At 39.9% G+C, this 22,403-nt stretch overlaps 3 protein-coding genes and 1 long non-coding RNA gene across 4 annotated transcripts in view; 2 read left to right on the top strand and 2 right to left on the bottom strand.

Annotated features, from left to right (window-relative positions):
- The window catches only part of LOC309694439 (matrix remodeling-associated protein 8-like), a 209,255-nt gene that overhangs the window by 157,076 nt on the left and 29,776 nt on the right, over positions 1-22,403 (top strand). The window lies entirely within an intron of this gene.
- LOC309695228 (uncharacterized protein) lies at positions 52-2,085 on the top strand. The gene is made up of 6 exons (XM_082515749.1): positions 52-271; positions 373-509; positions 593-658; positions 846-892; positions 1,058-1,206; positions 1,925-2,085. Exons 1-6 carry the CDS (start codon positions 136-138, stop codon positions 2,068-2,070), a joined length of 681 nt encoding a protein of 226 aa, XP_082371875.1. The 5' UTR covers positions 52-135; the 3' UTR covers positions 2,071-2,085.
- On the bottom strand, positions 2,786-4,306 carry LOC309696436. The gene is made up of 4 exons (XR_014273492.1): positions 4,292-4,306; positions 3,933-4,217; positions 3,462-3,569; positions 2,786-2,898 (listed from the first exon to the last, which is right to left on the bottom strand). It is a non-coding gene; the product is annotated as an uncharacterized lncRNA (long non-coding RNA).
- LOC309694874 (interferon-induced protein 44-like) lies at positions 5,860-11,925 on the bottom strand. The gene is made up of 8 exons (XM_082515109.1): positions 11,855-11,925; positions 11,731-11,772; positions 11,605-11,638; positions 11,276-11,468; positions 10,509-10,664; positions 10,209-10,380; positions 6,447-6,547; positions 5,860-6,346 (listed from the first exon to the last, which is right to left on the bottom strand). Exons 2-8 carry the CDS (start codon positions 11,768-11,770, stop codon positions 6,170-6,172), a joined length of 873 nt encoding a protein of 290 aa, XP_082371235.1. The 5' UTR covers positions 11,771-11,772; positions 11,855-11,925; the 3' UTR covers positions 5,860-6,169.

Below are 22,403 nucleotides of genomic sequence, written 5' to 3'. Positions count from 1 at the left end.
AGCCTACACAACTATGGCAGTCAAAATGGCCGGAGGAACCAGAAACAACGCCTAGACATAATACAATGGAAAACCAGCATACTCTTGGGGAATGTAACAAAAACCAAACATAGTGCCAAAACATGATTAAATCATATGTACAAGTGGCCACTTTTCTGTTTCTTTCTTTTCAGATTTTCCAGGAAGGTTCTATGGCTAAAGGTGGGCACATCCAACCGCAAGCAAAACTTTGTGGCCAGATACTTGTTTGAGGCTGTTCAAGAACAGGGTGGTATGCAATATACTAAAAAATGGGGGGTTAAAAAAGATTACATTTTGTTAATAAATTTATTTTTTCATCATTCACTAATTATCTTCAGTTTGTGTCTTTAGGCTGTCCTCAAATGATTCGGGGGGACAGAGGAAAGGAGAACCTTGTTGTGGGTCAAATGCAGATGGCATTTCACATGCGAGATCTTGGGAATCAGGCATGGAGGTGCTTCAGAATGGGGACATCAGTGCACAACCAGGTATGTCTTTAAGCTGGTAAATGACTATTTCTAAAGTAACAACCTGACAACAAAACTGATAATGTCATGTTTCTGTTGTTTAGAGAGCTGAATGTTTCAACAGTATTTTAAAGCGGACATGGATTAAGAAATGGCTGACAACATTTGAGGTAAAGCAAATCTTTCACCTGTAAAACCTATTAACAAAGAGTAGCCATCCAAATTTCGTTAAACATACGATGGATTAGTTTATCTGAAAACACAAGGCCAGAATCTGTGTTTATGTACATCTGTACCTTTTCACTAATGAAATTCTCACCTTCACAACTTATGTCTTTTTCAAAACAACATGCGTAGGCCATGATGGAGTCTGGGATCCTTGAACTGGACAATCCTGTGCACATGTAAGTCAATATTTTTAGACATGAAAAATAATCAAGCAGCAGTATGAAAGTATGTGGTCTAGGAATGCCTTTGTTTTTTGAGTACTGATTAAAATTTAGCTTTTACTTATTCTACCTCAAAGAAGCAGATGAACATATTAATTTTTTAATTCTCCTTTTTCATAGCAACTGCTTGCAGTACTCACACTTGCCACTGCTTCAAAGAGACTTAAAAACGGAGCAAACAGTTTGGAACACCCATGACATCCGCAAGCAACGCAATGCACCTGGTCCATTTGGGAAACCCGACCTTCTGTTTACCTCACCACCTCCTGGTATGTCATTTGAAAGCCTGTGGGGTTTTATTTTTTTGTTTGTTTTTTAACTTTCATTAGTTTACTTTTACTTTGATATAGCACTCTTCACAGGATAAAAACCACAAAGTGGCTTCACAATAATATAAAACAGATAAACATAAAACAGCACAATCGAACATACAGAATAAATGCAATCAAGGAAACGTAATGATGGAGGCAGAGCATTCCATGACCTGGGAGCCACCGCTTTGGAAGATCTCTTGCCTCTGGTCTTCTGGTGGGACTACTAACAGCCATTGATTAGATGATCACAGGCTGGGAGAGGGAGCGTGGGGTTCTATAAGATCAGAAATTAAGGCAGGAGCTTCACGATTCGGAGCATTGAAAGTCATTACTAAAATTTTAAAATGAATTTTCTAAAATATACTGGAAGCCAGTGTAATGAGCGTAAAACTGTTATAATGTGCTTTCTCTTTTGTGTCTTCCGAAGAAGCCTACTTGTAGTACAATAAGAGATTTCTGAATTTCTACTGTCAATACTAAAATGGCTTCATATTGACACCTTTAACTAAAAATTTATCTAAATGTTTGAGTGATATTTCCATCTTTAAGTTTCTGTAATAACATCTGTAAACACTGACTGCTTCTTATACAGGTTCTAGAACAGCTTTGTCATTATTCATTTATTTTTAACATTCAAAGTGAACATCTTTTCAATATTGTCTTTCATTCGCAGGATATGGCAATGTGCTGCACATTGTTGACCCAGACCTTTTAGACTATGCCAAGCAATTAATCTGTGAGAGGGAAGAGCCTTCACTGGTAGCAAACCAGGAATTCAGAGACATGTGCCAGAACATTTTAGAAAACAGCCACACCTGATGGTTGCCTTGCTGCATACCTCATGCTAGTCCAAGAGCTCACAACTGCCATGAACAGAAATGCAGTTCCTACACTTTCTACGTTTGCCGAGGCAAATGACATATACATCTTTCTGAAGAGAGAGAGGATGGAAGGTGCACCAGTAAACATTTCCAATGACCAATAAAATCATACAACAGTGTTTGTTAACATTTATTTATCCTTGTTTAAAATCAACAGGTAATTTGAAAACTGTCTGACCAACAAAATGTACAATAAAATGTTGAAATACAATTGACAAGGTGCCATCTTTCATAATGATTCAGTGTTTCATTTACCACAACTTTTGTTAACAATAATGTAGAACATAATTCACATTGAAAGACTTTTGAACTGCAGACTGTAGCAACATTACCACTTGTAGCCATATCAGCTCGTAAGATCAAGGCCTGACTTGAGAAACTTAACAACATCAGATGCGGAAGGCCTTGAGTCTGGGTCATAGCTCACCAAACCACCAAGAAAACTGTTTTTGTCACTGAGATGTGATAGGGCATGTGGTGGGGTTTTGGTGGCCATTAGTGCAGCCAGTTCTCTTTGTTTTTTAACCATCCACGGAGCGGAACCCGTCAGGATCTCCAGATATGTGGCTCCGAGGGACCACATGTCTGTCTGGAACGAGGCCTCTTCAAACATCAGTATGCATTCAGGGGCCATGTAAAGATATGTGCCACCAGCTGGACCAGTAGCCTGGGCAGTGAACTTACTCCCTTGACGAAGCATCACAGTGTCTCTTATGTTTGCCATGCCCCAGTCTGTCAGGACTGCCTTCTTAGAAGGGTGGTGAACCTATAAGGTATACATATGAGAACTTACCAGGTTGTCTAAAATTTCACAAATGTTATCAAAAATGTCATTCCAAAGACCACAGCTCATAATTGGGGAAAAAAAAACCCCTCAAAGCTTTTAGCACCCAGATCACCCAATCACTGCAGATTTATTCTGAGATTGTTTATTATACCCAACATTAAAATTAACAGATTGGTTAATGATCCAACCCGGTTTTATAGTCCTGTGCATTTTTTAATCCCCATTCCACTTAAGCAAGTGGTACAGACTAATAAAATAATAGAAACTTTCAGTTTGTAAAGCCTAAACTTACAACATGTTTGGGAATTTTGTAGGTGTGCAAGAACCAACATATTAAAGAAAAATTGGACTATTAAAGAAACAATGTAAGGCTTCTTACTTTAAAAAAAAAATCCTTTATATGAATATGCCAGAAAAGTTTCTCATTGTTCAAATGTAGTGTTTAATAGACTGAAGAGAATAAAGTTAAATAAATAATATACTATTTTTATTTTGATCTTCAAAAACAAAGTGGAGAAAAAGAAAAATACAATATGGCTTACCATGACATTTGCTGGCTTTATATCCTGGTGAATGATTCTCTGTGCATGGATGTACTCTACTGCCATGGATAAGTCCAGTGATATGAAACCGGCATCATCCCCTTCAAGCTATCAAGACAATATATAATATTAATAAAACAATGCATAGCCAGGTGTGACAATCTAACATGTCTACCACTGGAAATGTATTACTTCAAATAGGATTAGTATTCAAATGCAACTGCTCGTAAGCTTTCAGCTTGTCCATTTGCTGAAATGTATACAAAACAATTACTGAACAGTTTAAATTTGAATCACGTTTCACCACTGTCGCTAGCTAGAATGAATTAGCCAGACAAAAATAGTACTGATTTGGTTTCGTACAAAACTGGCTTTCCGTCTCTGATATGTAACTTTCACAACATAACTGCAACTTAATATAACACAACTGTGGCAAAAATATGAACAAAAGGGAGAAAAAGTTAAACTTACCTTGTGTCGTTAGGAGCCTGAACCACGGTAAAACTCCGGTGAGGTCAATGACCTTACGCTCTCCCACGGTAACACGTTGATGACATATTTGGAAATCAATTCGGGTGGGACATGACAACAGCGCCACCTGCAGGAAGATTTTCTCTCTGGTACCTTGTGTTCTGACACCTGACAACTTTTTTTCTGACACCTGACAATTTTTTTTCTGACACCTGACAACTTTTTTTCTGACACCTGACAATTTTTTTTCTGATACCTGACAATTTTTTTTTTGACAACTGACACCTGACAATTTTTTGTCTGACACCTGACAATTTTTTGTCTGATACCTGACTTTTTTTTTTTTTGACAACTGACACCTGACAATTTTTTGTCTGATACCTGACGATGTCCTAAAATGTACACCGTATCCTGGTCAAATATCGTATCAATTTCAAAATACACTTGTACACATTTAAGGCTATTCATCATCTCTCCCCTCCATATCTCTCCGATCTGGTTGAGATCACCGCCCCATCTCGTTGTCTCAGATCTACTTCTTCCCTTTCACTCTCCGTCCCCTCCCCCCGTCTTGCCACCATGGGGAGCAGGGCTTTCAGCTGCTCTGCTCCACGACTCTGGAATTCCCTACCTCCTCTCTCTTTAAGTCCCAACTCAAAACTCACTTGTTCAAAATAGCTTATCCCACATAACCTCTTCATTCTGCTATTTTAAATTTGTTTACGTCTTGTGCTTTTATGATTGTGTAAACTGCTTGCTTTTATGTTGCTTTTTATTCTGTGTACAGTGACCTTGAGTATTTTGAAAGGCGCTTTCAAATAAAATGTATTAATAATTCAACTACAACAGCAAAAAGCAAGACGCAAGTCACCAGAGTTCTTTGTGTTACTCGTGCACCAGGGAGAGAACCGCGACAGTGCCGTTCCTTCGGTTGACCCCAGTTGCTCTTGTCTGCTCCCTCGTAACACTGCTCTTTTATTGAGGTTACATGAATATGCATAAGTTATGTACATAAGTTTTGTAAAATATGACATTTTACATTGGCGTACACGTAAACAAAGGGTACCTTGTCTGTGTGTCATGTAGGTGTGTGTGTGTGTGTGGGGGGGGGGTTAATCCAGCAGTTCATTTAAAAAAAAGGAACTTATACTAAAACAGACATAGATGTGTTTATCCTACCATAAAACAATAAAATAAGGTACGACCTTAGGATCTGTGTGTGCATGCCAGTACACTCTGGAAGGCACACAGAGTCTTTACAGACTGCTAAGGATCAAACCTCTATCATTATGCAATCAAACTCTATGCATATATGGGTAAATATTTCTAAGCATAAATGACAATCCAGCAATATAAACCTGACAGTCATTTGACATGAACTGAAACAGAATAGTTTTAATTATATTTGGTGGTGGTTTAAAAGTCTTCCTTCTTATTCCCGCTCTTCCAACTCTCAGCCTCATTCTGTCTCTGCGCTTCCTCCTAGCCTACAACAGCTAGAGCTTCAAGTCAGGGTCTTCTCTTTCATGTTCCTTGCAACATTCTCCTTTTCTTTACGGGTCTGGCTCTAATACCTATCACTGCCGAGATGGGCCATCGGAGTCTGCCAAATATCTCTATAAAAATTGTGTACATCAACAAATCATGTTCATTCTTTGTAATGATCTCTCTTTATTTAAGTGGCCTCTAGGCCACTTTTGACAAGCTCAAGCTTTTTGGAAGCTTTGTGTGTTTTCCAGACTTACCTCAAACACCCATATTGTATGGAGTTATGGAGATCTCAGTTATTTACTTTATAAATTTCTCATTTTTATGTAGTGTATTACAATTATGGGGTGTTTTTGTTACCATTTTTTTTCTTTTGTTCCTTCTGTTTTGTTTCCTTGATTATAGTCAGAATAATTTTTGTTCACCCAGGGCTTCCATGTCTCCCTAATTGCCTCATGCATGTATTTATGGGCTCAGTCTCCCTTTGGCCTTTGACAGAGCATCTGGTAATACAGGAAACTAAAACAACTTTAATAATAAACATTTACAAAACAAATTTAGAGGATTCATATTTTTCCACTAGTCTTAAAACACATCTTGGAAATTTTCAGGGAAATATAGAAATTAAATTTCTTGATTTCAGACTTTTGATGGAACCATGCTTTTCACTCACACACAATGTAACACATACAATGATTGCGATGGTTTTAACACTTGAACCAAAACCACACTTTCAGTACAGTGGATGTCTAGGTCTGGGGTCTTAACGTTCTGTTGAGGGAGTCATTTCCAATGTCAATGATGTTTCTCATGGCGTTCATTATTATAGCATCAATGTCAGGATTCAGTTCTCTTTCTGAGTGGTAGTTCTTCACTGGAAAAATAAAGTTAATAGGGATGCCCACACGTTTGCTGAACTGCTCAATCTAAATTAAAAAACAAACAAGAAATATAAAAAATATGAGAATTATTTTGACAGTTTAATTATAATGCATTCCTGTATACAGTTCTATTAAAATAATGTACCCTTTGCTGCAGACATTCGCTTCTGTAGACATTTGTCACATCATGTTTTATCTCAGGAAAAGCCTCGTCAATTTTGGTGAAAATTGCCACTTGTGGAATCTCTGACAAAATAAAATACAAATATTGAGTAAATGGATTGTGATGTGAGATAAGTTTTTCCTAACACTTCTAGTTGTACATAAAAGACGGTGGTCCAATTTCTATCTGTAGTGATGTGCGATACCACTGATTTCCTTTCCAATCCGATACCAAGTAACATTCAGGGTGGTATCGACGATACTGATTTGATACCGATACTTTGTACAAAAACTTATTTTATTTATTGTATCTCAAATGATAGCATCATAATGATTACAGGATATCAGATTACTTGTTTTTATCACTTAATAATGCAGAGTTCATCATATAGAAATAAAAAAACATGAAGTTGCTTTGAACACCTTGCCAGCCTACATCACTAAAGGACTCCATGAGAGACGTCTGTCTCGCCCTAGCAGCACCTGTCCCTCTCTTCAGTTCGCCTCAACATAGCTCGTCATATTCTATGATATGATTTACTCTGAGGTGTTTGACAAGGTTAGTGATGTTGCTGCAACCATACATGCCGACCCTCTCGATTTTTCCGACAATCCCGAATTTCAGTGCCCCTCCCAAACATCTCCCGGAGCCACCATTCTCCCAAATTTCATTTCTCCCGATTTTCAACAAAATTGAAAAACCATATCGCAGAATTCAAAGCGCGGCCCGGCCAATTCCAGTTTCCAACAATGACGGCAGCTACTTAGTTTTAATATTACTCTTATTTCTCTTTCTGGGTTGCAATTTTTTTAAACATATTTTCAGGTGAGAATGTAGCTGTGTAAACTTCAAATATCTGAGCCGATCGACACATCGTCTTCAAACCCCGCGGTCTTTCGCTACTCGGGTTAAACATGATATATAAGTCACTTTGATAATTTAAAAATGTTATTGTTTGGCTTTTTCAGTGTTTTATTTGTTCGTGAGTAAATCGGTTTGGCTGATATTAAAGTTAGATTAGATGACATTAAATTTAACTTTATTAATCCTTCGGGTGGGTTCCTCCGGGGTTTTCACACAGCTGAATAAACGTCAAACAGAAACTGATTAAACAGAAGAGTGAGGCGGTCGAGAATTTACGTCAGCGCCCGGTTATATTTTAGATAGCAAGGAGCAGACGGCAGAGTTTCACTCCACCGAGGGAGCTCGTGACGTACTACCCGGCAGGGCCGTGCAGAGAGGTTTAAAGGGGTGGGTGCTCAAAGTTAAAAAGGGGCACATTGAACCAGGCTGAATAACAACAACACACATTCATCAAGAATCTAATACGGGAAGGGCAGGGCTGTGTTGATCTGAGACTGTAGACATTAAAACGTCCATAAGAGAGATGGTAGCTGATTAAACAAGTGTCATGAGATAATAACTAAATGCAAAGATTGGTGACAGCGCTTGGAACCATAAGGCAACAAAAAACTGTGAGAAATAAACTCGGCTCTGCCTGTGAATCACTCTTTGCTTCTCTTCTTCCTTCCATCCCATCTTTTCATATATCACTCTCCACTTGCTGTCTATCTGAGAACAAGGCACAACTTGCTATTGCAATAAACTATAATTTAATTATCCACACCTAACAACTCCAGCACTTAATCTAAATGATGACAGAAAAATGTTATAGCACTGCCTTTAGTAGCCTCACACAGCTCCTGCTGTTTCCTCCTCATGTCCTTACCAGGCATGTCTGGACAATGTTATATCATGAGTAATAATTTTTTTTTAATCCATCTAAATAAAACACACACATGCACACACAGGGACATTTTAGACCTTCTTCAGAATACTGTATATACTATGGGCATCACGGTGCTGATCCAGAATCCTTACATTATTATTTATTACTAGAGCTACAATAATAAAGCAATGAGGAGGGGGAAGTAATAAATATGAAATAATGTATTTATGATGATTCCATTTGTTTCACTATCCACTCTGTGCAGGGCAAAGCTTATTACATTTTTAAACTGTAGAGATACAATAATTTTACTGCTGTAAAATCCAAATTTTGTCTTATTTAAAATATAAATCTAATATAATCTGCGTCTTAATGTATGTTCTTTAAAATACAGTGTGTGTTTTTTAATATATTATAATTATAATAATGCATAATTATGTGGACATGCATATTAGATCGTTTTTTAGTGAAATATAATCCCTCCAGAAAGGCAGGAAAAGCCCTGTAACTTACTTTAAAACTAAATATGTTTCTTAATACCTTAAAACTAAATATTTTCCCTAAAACGGTGACAGAGCTACAGACCCATGACAGCCTTACACAGGTAGCCAGCAGCTATGACCAGCACTACTTGTGCAGTTAATAAAAGGACAGGTAATGTTTGTCGCGCTGTTGCACACACAGCACGCTCGTTTGTTTCAGTTCGTCAGTTGCCACAAGACAGCTTACCAACGTGTACGTAATAAGCTAATAATAATAATAATAATAATAATAATAATAAATTTTATTTATGAGCGCCTTTCAAGTCACCCAAGGACACTTTACAATAGAATAAAACACTTAGTAAAACAATGGGAGAATAAGAACAATAAAATACAAGCACAAGATAAAATGAACAAACAGTGGATTCACAGTGAATATGCAGATTTGAACAGATGAATTTTGAGTTGGGATTTAAACTGGGGGAGAGAACCAATATTTCTTATTTCAGGGGGCAGAGAGTTCCACAGCCTGGGAGCAGAGCCGCTGAAAGCTCTGCTTCCCATGGTGGTGAGGCGGAAGGAAGGTACAGTAAGCTGGATAGAAGAAGAAGAACGAAGTGAACGGGCAGAACAAGTGGTGGTTAACAGGTCAGAAAGGTAAGAAGGAGCGAGGTTATGAAGGGCCTTGAAGGTGAGCAGAAGAAGTTTGAAAATTATCCGGAATTTCACAGGGAGCCAGTGAAGTTCCTGAAGAACAGGGGTGATGTGCTGGTAGGAGGGGGTTCTGGTGATAATGCGAGCAGCAGAGTTCTGAACCAGTTGAAGCTTATGGAGGGATTTTTGGGGGAGACCATGCAGAAGAGAATTGCAGTAGTCAATACGGGAGGTAACAAGACTATGTACAAGAATGGACGTAGACTGGGTGGAAAGAGAAGGAAGCAATCTGTTAATGTTACGTAGATGGAAGTAGGCAGAACGGGTGAGATTATTGATGTGAGATTTATAAGAAAGTGTACTGTCTAGGATGACACCAAGGCTCTTAACCTGAGGAGAAGGGAGAACTGTGGAGTTATCGATGGTGAGTGAGAAATGGTTTGCCTTCAAAAGGTTTGGATTTGGTGCCAATAAGGAGGATCTAATACTCCTGTTTGCCACACACTACAGTGTACGCTGTACACCTACTTACTGGTTTTGTCGTCTGTGTCTCTGAGTTAACTTGTGTTTCTCCTACAGCTCCGGACCGCTAAAAATGCGCGTGCTCTTTGTGAGCTCGTTCCTGGCTCGTAACCAGCGCGTTCTGCCGTCAAGGGCGATCGTTGGTTAAATGTGATCATGTGACTGATGCAAGCCAGATCCTTTTATTTAGCAAAACTGTGATTAATAGTATATATTATTCACAATGTGAATAAGTGTTATTCTTTATTGATGGGTGTTTACACTGAAATGGCAACAAACAATAACAACTGATGGCTTACATTAGATTTTTTAAGGCAATTGGTCCCATTGTAAAAAGAAGGAGTGATTTTTGCTCACCCAGCTCAGTGGCTTCATCTCTGACGTCCTGTATTGCTTCCACAGTGGCATCATTCATCAGAGATGCAGTGTTGGCATCAACAACACAAACCAAAACGTGCACTTTGTCGTTCTCAGTTGGAGTTCTGTTGTAGTATCTATCGCCTTTTGACAGTTTATTTTCAGGGTTGAACTAAAAGATAAAGCGTAAACATAAAACAAATAATGTAAAATGATGAATTACCTAAAAATTACCAAAAATAATATGAAAATCTTTTCTTTTAACTGAACATCAGAATTTTAAAAATGCAGTAACTCTACCACGTAACCATCCTTTATGTGGCCCTTCAGCGCCTGTTTGACATGTTTCACATGAATCCTTCTGTTTCTTCTGCTGGTTGTGAATTTCAACCCTACCATGTCATTTAGGAAAAAAGGGTAAAAGGCATTTCCCTTTTTGATCTTGTAGGTTGTATACTGTGGATCACATATGGAGAATACATTTATTTATTTTAACATTCAAACACTCTCAGAAACAGGTCCCATAATGATTATAAATTCAGAAGCAATTTACAGTCTATTGAGCTCTTGTTATTTTTATAACTTGTTGCCACCACAGCATCACCACTGGGTTAGTGGAATTTCATACCAAAACTTCAATGTGAAGACTTAAGTTATTATTTTGGCCTTTTGAAACCAGAAGTGGTGAGCAAGGGGCGAATCAGATAGAGAAACTAAAGTGCCACTACTACTAGAAAGCGGCATTGGTACCATGAGCTGGTGAGGCAGGAGGGGCTAACAAAATTAGACAACAATAGCTATTGTATATAGTAATAGCTAGCTAATTAGCACTAACTATTTCCAGGTTAGCTCATTGACGCTACTGATAGGATAGGAACAGGGTGCATTCATTTATCCAATTCTAGTTCTCCACCACAAGTTAACTTCACATACATGACAGTAAAAGATAGATAATAGCCTTCACCAACTTGCACATTCATGGATAAAGCCAGATCACTGATCTGCCTACAAGTTATTTAGTGAGTCACATATTAACTGTTACTGGCATAGTTGTACTCTGTCCATACCTTTTTGGTGAAACAGTCACAAGAGTTAGCCACCAAAGCCTCGCAACATACTCTCTTTTGTAAGACGCTGTTTACAGAATTGATGAAACTAGATTTTCCAGCTCCAACTGGACCATGAAGAAGGATCCTAAGATTTTGTTCTTCAACCTCAGGTTTGTAGTTCTCCACAACATGCTGATCAGTTGGGTTCTCTCTGCTCAGGAAAGGAAATATTACATTATCTCACACCTTACATGGAAAAAATGAATAGACATGGAAAATCTGGGTAGTTTACTGACTAAACAGAGGAAATAATTCAAATGTATTTTTTTTCTGTGAGCTTCACTCACCCATTGTTAATTTTCCTCCATGGTTTTTCAAGAACTGACAAGAAACAATTTAATGAGAAAATAACATCAATGTATAGTGCATTTTTTTATTGGATGACAACTCGTATAGCTTTTGAATAAACTTACGTAGAGATGGAGCAGCTGTTGTTGAAGACGAAGAACCCATAACTGAAACATGAAGTATTTATTCTATTTAATTCAAAGTTTACAGAAACAATTTCATTTTTGCTTTGGATTAAAATGAACCTACCTTTGCTGGAGAAAGCCTGCCACCCAATGCCAGAATGTGAACCTATCTACAGTTTTAAAGTCTTCCAAATCCGTTTTTACTTTCAATTTGACTTCTGGGAATTCCCCTTGATCACAGTTTACTTTAATTTTCATCCTGTTTATAGATAACATCAAAACAGCAACATGTTGATGTTTCCACTCTCACGTTCACTGAGAATATTTAATCTCACATTTCATTTGGTTGAGTTTGATATACTTCCATTATATAAAGTCATGTATACCCACAAGGGGTTCTGCAAATTGTTAGTTTTTTTATCTTATAAGTAACATTTTTTATACAGTACTTTCTAAATAAAAGATCACAAAATGCTTCTCACAAGGATAACAAATCATAATTACTTTGCTAATAGTTGAGCTTGTCATGGGCGACTAGGCTTATTCAGGGTTAGGATTTAAATGCAGACATAAACAGAACAACCATTCAAACTTTAAAATGTTCTTAAAGTATTGGGTTATTCATGTACAATTCAGATTTTTCATATCTGTTACCATTTTCATCCTATCCCTCTTTAAGTTTTCAGTTTCATCTTTGTGATTTTTTAGATACAAATACATGCATTGTTATGGTTGCTATGCACTTGGCTTTGAGTGGGCCTTTCGCAATATTCTCTTCATGTCCAAACAACTTCTTGTTCAGCTGACACTTGCGAGACTTTATCAAAGGTGTAAGAATCACAGCAGATGCCTTTGTGTCAAAGTAACTAAGAATAGAACACAGGAAAAACATAAATTTTTAGATGGGAAACTGTTCTTGAAGTATACTGTGTGTGTGTGTGTGTGTGTGTGTGTGTGTGTGTGTGTGTGTGTGTGTGTGTGTGTGTGTGTGTGTGTGTGTGTGTGTGAGACACCAACTCTCTGCCATCTATAATCCAGTTTTGAGATCCCTTCCCAGACGCCTTAATGCCCACTCACATCCTGGGCCATCTGATCTCAGGAATTCGCATGATAAGATGGGGCCAGGTTTCACAATGAACTCACCCGAAACTGTTCTTGAAGTATACTGTGTGTGTGTGTGTGTGTGTGTGTGTGTGTGTGTGTGTGTGTGTGTGTGTGTGTGTGAGAGGGAGAGAGAGAGAGAGAGAAAGAGAGAGAGAGAGAGAATGAGAAGTGTGCATGAAGTGTGATTTTATCGTGGTAAGTACTGCTAAGTACAAGTCTGCCACTGTTTTCTTCCTTTTAGTTACTTCCGAAAAGAAAACCTAATTTCTGCCGTTAAATAGGCTTCTGAACAAATTTAAACTTTTTAAAATCATGCAAAATGCAAAATGCAAAATACATGCCCCAAAATGTATTCTGTAACGTATTCCGTTACGTTACTCAATGACAGTAACGTATTCTGAATACTTTGGATTACTTAATATATTATCATGCTTTTTACAACAACGTGAATGTACTATTGCTGTGTGATTTATTGCCATTACTGAAGGTACGCGACTCCGAACTGTAGTAAAGGGACCTCTGACTAATACGGCGGGGTCCCTGTCGGCTCGTAGCCGAAAACTAGCTTTACTTTGTTGTGTGGGTCAACTTTTCTTGCGAGAGCCAGAGAGAGGCGTTGAAAGGCTGCTCCGAAGCAGAAACCCGCATTGCAAAGCTGGAAGACCGGGTCCAAAACGCGGAACAGGTGATGCTAAAGATGTTAAAAATTATCAACGAGCAAGAAAACAAAATTGTGGATCAGGAAAGCCGGGCCCGGCGAAAGAATCTGAGGCTGTATAATGTCCCTGAAGGAGTGGAGGGGTCTTCGATGACAGTTTTTGTGGAAAAAGTATTGACGGAATGCCTCGACCTCCCCCAGGGCACAGAGCTTGGTATTGAGAGATCACACCGGGCCCCGGGAGCAGTGAGGAACCGAGAGGGAACCCCACGTTCGATATTGATTTGTTTTGCACGTTACAACACCAAGGAAGAAGTTTTGCGTAAAGCGTGGGCCAAGAGGACTGTTCTGTTGAACGGTCAGAAAATATATTTTGATCAGGATTATGCACCAGCTATTCTGCGAAAACGTAAAGGCTACGCTGAAGCTAAAAGAGCTCTGAAACAACAGAACATAAGGTTCCAGACTCCTTATCCTGCTAAATTAAGGGTCTTCTATCAAGAGGGAACCATGCTCTATGCGACGGCGGAGGAAGCAACCGCGGACATGCGGACAAGGGGATTTCAGATTGATAAAGTTGCCCAGAAGCAGACCTTAACGGAACAGCTGTCAAATTTGACGTGGGCGAAGATTGGAAAGTCGCAGCGGTGTGACTCGGAGGGACATAGAGAAAGTCCCAATAGTGAGCAGCTTCAGCTATCTAGAAGGTGCTCTCCCTCTACGACAGGAGACTAATGGAGATATACTGTGCGGCCGCAATGGGTGAGATAACAAATACTTTTCCCTTATTAGATGATTAAGATTGCAGAGAGACTGTGGAGAAATGCACCTTAAAGGAGCTAGCAGGGGCCCTTGCCCTCCAGTCAGGGGAGGTTTCCCCCTGTCTATGGGATATACGTGCCAGGGTCTGTTAGGACTGACCCCAACCTTGGAATCACATATTATTTTTGTTTTTTTGTCTTGTTTTGTTTTTTCTTTGTCCGATTCTGGACGATTGTGGTTGTTTATTATTTGGGTTGTTAAAGGGAGTTTACCAGTTGATAAATTAATTAAGTCTGGATATTTTATTTCGGATAAATGACTACTAGAGGAATTAAGGTTATATCTTTTAATGTGAATGGGCTCACGAATCCCATTAAACGAAGTCGAATCTTGAATAAAATGAAGAAAGATCGAGCGCAGATAGTATATTTACAAGAGACACACTTGAATAATAATGAACATGAAAAACTCAGGAGGATGGGTTTTACAAATATGTTCTCCTCAGCGTATGAATCAGGCCGCAGACGGGGCGTGGTAATCTTGATTTCCAGGGCACTGAACTTTGAAAAGTCATTTGAACTTAAAGATAAGGATGGGAGATTTATACTGGTACGGGGAACAGTTGATGGTAATCAGGTTACTCTAATGAATGTGTACGCCCCACCAGGAAGTGACCTAAGTTTTTTTAAGTACATTGTTAACATAATGGTGACAGAAACTCAAGGCCCTTTAATTTGCGGCGGTGATCTGAATATACGCCTACAACCGGACCTAGATAGCTCTAAAAGAAAGAAGCCGGGATCGAGTACATTATATAAAAGAATCTCAGCACTGTTCGATGAGGTGGGTTTAATTGATGTATGGAGAAATCGCTTTCCTACAAGGAGGGATTACTCTCATTTTTCAGCCCCACACTCACTTTACACGAGGATAGATTATTTTTTAATGTTTGGAAGAGATAGGGATAAAATCTTAACATGCGAGATGGGCTTGATAGATATAAGTGATCACGCACCGCTGTACCTAACGATTGATATGAATGTACACCCAAAAGTTTCAATTTGGAGATTGAATTCATCCCTGCTTAAAGATGTAGAATTTAGGAAAGTAATAAAGGCAGAGCTCAAAGATTACCTTGAAATTAATGATAATGGGGAGGTTTTACCCCCGATACTATGGGACGCATTAAAAGCTGTTATGAGGGGGAAGATTATAGCATTTGCCTCCTTCCAAAAAAAAGCAAGAGAGAAAAAAATGGAAGATTTACAAGCGATTCAAAAACAATTAGAAAGTGAGCACAAACATAAGCCTTTAGCGGGCACCTTGCAGAAACTAACAATGATTAGAAATGAAATAAATACGCAGAGTATACAGACGATAAAGAGAAAATTGTTATATTTGAAACAGAAACATTATGATGGAGGATCGCAATCAATGAAAATTTTAGCATGGAAACTTAAGAAGAAGATAGCGGAGAATACTGTAACTAAAATCAAACACCCAGAGACGGGGAATATAATGACTCATCCTTGCAAGATACAAAACGCCTTTGAGTCATTTTATAAAACATTATATGCGGGAGTCCCAGGGGGGGCTGAACAGGAAATGGACAACTTCCTGAACTCTTTATGCCTACCAAGCTTTAACGAGGAACAAAATAAAACGATGATAGCGGAGGTGACGGAAGCTGAACTTATGAATGCCATCAATAGGCTGAAATCAAATAAGTCACCAGGCTCCGATGGTTACACCGCGGAGTGGTATCGGGAATTCAAACAGGACTTGATCCCTACACTACTTACTACTTTTAACTGTGTGTTAAAAACAGCGCAAATTCCACCGAGTTGGAAGGAGGCAATTATTTCGGCTATTCCGAAAGAAGGGAAAGACAAAATGGAGTGTGGCTCATATAGACCTATTTCTGTCCTTAACATAGATTATAGATTGTTTACTTCGATAATGGCCAGGAGAATGGAAGAATTTTTACCTGACTTAATTAGCAATGATCAAACGGGGTTTATAAGACGACGACAGACCCAGGATAATATACGTAGAACTCTTCATGTAATACATCAGATACAGACATCTAAGAGTACAGCCATGCTTATGAGTATTGATGCAGAAAAAGCCTTTGATTCTGTAAATTGGGACTTTCTATATAAAGTCCTGGATAAATTCGGCTTACATAAGGGAATTGTTGATACGGTGAGGGCACTATACACTAACCCCACCGCAAGAATTAAAGTTAATGGTTCTCTCTCAAATAGCTTCGTTCTGCAGAGAGGAAATAAACAAGGCTGTGCTTGGTCCCCGCTCCTGTTTGCATTGTACTTAGAACCCTTGGCACAATCAATTAGACAAAATAAAGACATTAAGGGGATCACTATTGCAGGACAGGAACACAAGCTCGCTTGTTATGCGGATGACATATTGATCTATTTAGATCAGCCCACTAACTCCTTGCCTTCGCTGATGAATCTGTGTCAAAAATTTGGGAAACTCTCTGGATATAAAATTAATATGTCTAAAACTCAAATTCTCAGCTATAACTACAACCCCCCAGCTCACATGGTTGTTCAATATCCAATGAATTGGCAAGCACAATCATTGAAATATCTAGGAGTTGTTATTCCCAAGGATTTAACTAAACTATCTGAGGAGAATTTTGGTTCTCTACAAAGGAGAATAGTGGGTGATATTAGGCGATGGAACATGATCCCCTTTCTTTCTTTACACTCACGAGTTGAATCTATTAAAATGAACATCTTGCCAAGAATATTATATTTATTCCAAACACTACCAATATCCATTGATCCAAGTCGTTTCAATGAATGGGATAAAATAATATCGCGGTTTATATGGGGGGGGAAGCGGCCGAGGGTTTGTTTTAAAACTTTACAATTACATAAGAAGGTGGGAGGATGGGGGTTGCCATCACTAAAAAATTATTATCGGGCTGCTCAGTTGAAAACGGTGGTTAATTGGTGTGATACAAGCTACCAAGCACACTGGAAGACTATAGAGGAGAATATGTTTTCCTCCCCAATACAAGCTGTCCTGATGGACTCGAATATTCGAAAATATATTGACAAGATTCATAACCCCTGGGTGTCGTGCACACTTAATATATGGAGAAAAGTCGTGAAAGAATTCAAACTTGAACAGGATTTGGCTTTATTCAAATGGTATGCATATGATTCTGACTTTGCCCCGAATAAATTGGACTCACGTTTTAAAAGCTGGCCTGCTAAAGGGTTATCTACATATGATAGTTTGATAAAGGATGGGAACCTTATTAGTTTTGACACGCTGAAACAGAGACACAATCTAGAAAAACAGGATTTTTTTCGATACTTGCAAATAAGACACTATATAAAGACAACAATCGGTCAGATGTCAAATACTAACGTGGAATTGGTAACTTTATTTAGACAGGCGTACAGTGGGGATGTTGACACAAGACTCATTTTTTTTTTGGTACAATTTTTTTATGAATAAGCTTCCACACTCAACTGATTATGTGAAGATGTTATGGGAAAAGGAGGGAGGGATGTGTATTTCTAGGGAAGAATGGACTCAGATGTGGGAATGGCAACGGAGGAGTACTTCCTCCAAAAGCTGGAGGGAGTTCGGATGGAAAACTCTGATAAGGTTCTTTATCACTCCATGTCAAAAGGCTCACTATGATGGGAATCCTCCCGTGTGCTGGCGAAACTGTGGATACCAAGGAGCCCATCACACCCATATTATGTGGGACTGTCCTGTGCTACGGACTTACTGGAAAGACATTCATGGTATATTACAAGGCATTTTTAACTGTACATTCCCTCAGGATATGAAGACAATTTTTTTTGGCTGTATACCGCAGAACTGGTCCAAAAATGACATATGTCTGTTAAGAGCTTTATTGGTTGCAAGTAAGAAATGTATAACAAAGAAATGGTCCTCGCAAGACATACCGACTTTGTCATTATGGTGGGAAATTACGTTTGAGATATATAGGATGGAGGAAGTAACAGCTCATGTTAATGACAGGATGGCCTGGTTCCATCTGTGCTGGGATAAGTGGGTCCAATACGTTAATACCTATAAACCGAATTTTCTCTTTAAAGCTTGAAACCACCAATTTAGTTAATTGTTTACTCCCGACAGAGCTTTCTCCTTTTATTTTATATATATATAATTTTTTTTCCTTTTTTTTTTTCTTTCTCTTTCTTTCTATCTGTCTTTCTTCTCGTTTTGTTTCGTTTTTCTCTTGTAAACTGTGTTAATTAATGCCTGTAATCATCTTTATGAGGTAATATTGTAGAAATAAAGAATATAAAAAAAAAAAAAAAGAAAGGCTGCTCCAACAGAACTTATTGTTTTCGGAGGAAAACACGAACACGGTGTACAGTCGAGTCTTAATAGCTTACTTACAACTGGGCTCGTCAGGCACTCTTCTTGGCTGCAGTGGTTATTATTATAGTTACATGCTTCCAGCTCCCGTTTTTCCTCGACGACAACTCGTACCTTTCCACTCCCCTTTTTCTCCCTCCTCGCGCTCACAGACCCATAACGTGTATGGCAGTCCATTCTCCCTGTAACACGGACTACACTGCCCATGATGCTACATTCTTTAGAGCTATGCTTGTAGCAGTCTGCCTGTTAGCTTAGCACAACAACAACGAAAAGGTGCTCTCTCACCCAGGAAACACACAGTCGCAGAGAGAGAGAGAGCGTCGCCCTGTAACCATGGCAACCATAACGCTGCCGCCTGGAACAACAGAACGTAGCTGTCAAACAAAACCCAAACAGTCCTGACCCGCGACAAAATGAAACAGGAAAGTACCGCAGTGTAATCCATTTATTTCAACAAAGTAACTGTATTCTGAATACCACCTTTTTAAACGGTAACTGTAACGGAATACAGTTACTCATACTTTGTATTTTAAATACGTAACGGCGGTACATGTATTCCATTACTCCCCAACACTGGACAAAAGTATATGTATATGCATGTGTGTGTGTGTAAAACACTAATACCTCTGGAGAATTTATATATTTCTATTTTATATTTATTCAGTGACATAAATTATTTATCTGACATTGAAAGTGAGAGGCATTTAGTTTCTGTTCTGAAGAAATGAAAATGAGAGATATGAGTGAAGTTGGCCCCCCCACCTTCTTCAAATCCAACAAAAGTGGTATCAGATGTTTGTGCTACTTTTGTGCTGCAAAAATTTTCATTTGTGCTCCTGTCATTTTAAAGATATTCAAGAAAATTTCTAGAGGTCATCAGAGGTCAACCAGCCCCCCACATTAATGGAATCAAACAAAACTGGTGTCAAACACAAACTGGTTCACCCGAAAGACAAAACTCCTGTTACGTTTCAGTGTTGTCAGGGTGTTGTTTTTAAACCCTGTGTTTCAGTGTGTCATGGTCGCGATCTCCCCCGTGTTGTAAATAGTTTGGTGTTTTGTTGTAAATAAATAGTTTGTTGTAAATAGCTTTAAATAGATTTGTCGATACTTTCGTTTTGGGATTTTGGTGGTGAGCTTTAGTGGGGTTTTTTGTGTGTTTTTTTTTTTCTTTATTTTTACTTTTTTTCGTGTTGCACTCCGGTTGCCTAGGCCGGGGTGTAACATATGGGGCCTCGTCCGGGATTGCCTTCGCTGGGGGGTCCGGGGACCGCCCCAGCCTTTGTCGTCTGCTGGAGGGTCCGTGGGACCGCTCCAGCCTTCATTCGCCTTCGCTGAAGGGTCCGAGGGACCACTCCAGCCTTCATCCGCCTTCGCTAGATGGTCCGTGGGACCGCTCCATCCTTCGTCGTCTGCTGGAGGGTCGGTGGGGCCGCTCCAGCCGTCATCAGCTTCGTCTGCCTTCGCTTCAGCCGTCCGTCTCCGCTGGAGGGTCCGAGGGACCGCTCCAGCCTTCATCCGCCTTCGCTGGAGGGTCCGTGGGACCGCTCCAGCCTCCGTCGTCTGCTGGAGGGTCAGTGGGACCGCTCCAGCCTTCATCAGCTTCGTCTGCCTTCGCTGAGGGGAGGGTCCGTGGGACCGCCCCAGCCTTTGTCGTCGCTGGAGGGTCCGTGGGACCGCTCCAGCCTTCATCTGCCTTCGCTGGAGGGTCCGTGGGACTGCTCCAGCCTTCGTCGTCTGCTGGAGGGTCAGTGGGACCGCTCCAGCCTTCATCGGCTTCGTCTGTCTGGATCAAACTTTTCACTTGGTGTTAAATGTTTGATTTTTGGGTGGGGGGAACTGTTACGTTTCGGTGTTGTCAGTGTGTTGTTTTTGGCGTGACTGTTATGTGTTTCCTGTTTACTTTGAAAGTCTGTGTTATCTTAGTGTTTTCAGTTTACGTTTCCCTGTCTCGTCAGTTCTAATTTGCCCCAGCTGTGTTTCCCTCCTGTTGTCCATTTTCCTGATTGCTCCCTCTATGTATTTAAACCCTGTGTTTCAGTGTGTCATGGTCGCGATCTCCCCCGTGTTGTAAATAGTTTGGTGTTTTGTTGTAAATAAATAGTTTGTTGTAAATAGCTTTAAATAGATTTGTCGATACTTTCGTTTTGGGATTTTGGTGGTGAGCTTTAGTGGGGGTTTTTTGTGTGTTTTTTTTTTTTTTCTTTATTTTTACTTTTTTTCGTGTTGCACTCCGGTTGCCTAGGCCGGGGTGTAACACTCCAAAACACAGACAACACTAGGAGTCCCAGGCTTCTACCGTTTCTACCTTTAAAAGCCGGAGAGCAGTCAAATGATGGAAGTGGAAGCTAAATTGGCTAGTCATTCATATGTAGATTAGGCTGTTACGTAGGAATTCTGGAGGGAGGGGAGGGGAGTGGGGGTGAGTGATTGAGGGGGTGGGGGAGTGGAGTGTTTCAGTTTGCCATCTTAGGGAGAAATCAACACACATGGGTGTATGTCCTTTGTTGCTGACATTTATTGATGAAAACAGTACAAAAAACCCACCATTTGTACACATATTTACAAATAATGATAAAAAGTGAGTGAGTATATTACAACATTATCAGAAATCACTCACAATCCTGGCACTGCCACGGTATCTGTCGTCTGCATTTACCACATGTGTATCTGTAGCAGTGAACACATCGCACAGTGACCTGATTTCTCTTGCATTTGTGTTTGACCTGACACGTTGCTCTTTTTCCAGGGCTCGGTGTGGAGGGTTGTGTCCGAAGCAACTGTTCTTTTCTTGCCTTCTTCGCAGCTACATGAGAGCGAGCCAATTCTGTTGCAAGCGCCACCAGGAAGTCCACCCGTCTTTCCTTCGTCCCGGTGCATGCTTGATACAGCACATGTGCATTCAGTGCTGCCATGTCAATCATGTTATAAAACACGGCAACTGGCCAGCGCCGTGTTCCTTTGCGGACAGTGTACTCCTGAACCATCTGGTCCATCACATCCACGCCACACTTTGTTTTGTTGTAAAAGGGTGACAGTGTTTGGCTTCCTTTTGGTAGTGTTATCAGTCTGAACCACGCTGTGCATGCTGCTAAGAATGGTAAATGGCCTGCATTTGTATAGCGGTTGTATAGCTTTTCTAGTCCATAGGACCCCAAAGCGCTTTACACTACATTCAGTCATCCACCCATTCACACACAGGCGATAGCAAGCTACATTGTAGCCACAGCTGCCCTGGGGCGCACTGACAGAGGCGAGGCTGCCGGACACAGGCGCCACCAGTAGGCAAACACGGGGTTAGTATCTTGCCCAAGGATATTTGGCATGCAGCCAGGATGCAGCCTGGGATCGAACCACCGACCTTCTGATTAGTGGCTGACCTGCTCTGCAACCTGAGCTACAGCCACCCATATAGACTGTCTTCTTCCGTTTGGCCGCATACGCCGTCAGCGTGGCAGCAGAGGTTGAAAACACCTAAGAAATAAGATAAATTGTTATTTCCATAGCCCTTTTACACACAATGAAACACATAAACATAAAACCACAAAAGACCTGCAACATACCTGAGTGGTGAATTCATTGCGATCTGTCTGTCTAGTGGATTGGGGAATTTCCCTGCGAATCTTGTTGACTGTGCCGAGGATGGTGGTTTTCCGTCCAAGAAGTTTTTGCGCAAGTGAAAGCGATGTGAAGAAATTGTCCGTGGTAACATTTCTGCCCTTGTCTAGGAATGGTTCCATCAGCCTCA

This window comes from Aulonocara stuartgranti (assembly GCF_965226115.1).
Source record: "Aulonocara stuartgranti genome assembly, chromosome: 3".
Lineage (NCBI taxonomy): Eukaryota > Metazoa > Chordata > Actinopteri > Cichliformes > Cichlidae > Aulonocara > Aulonocara stuartgranti.
Note: the sequence above shows the minus strand (reverse complement) of the source record. Positions and strands in the feature narration are given on the sequence as shown.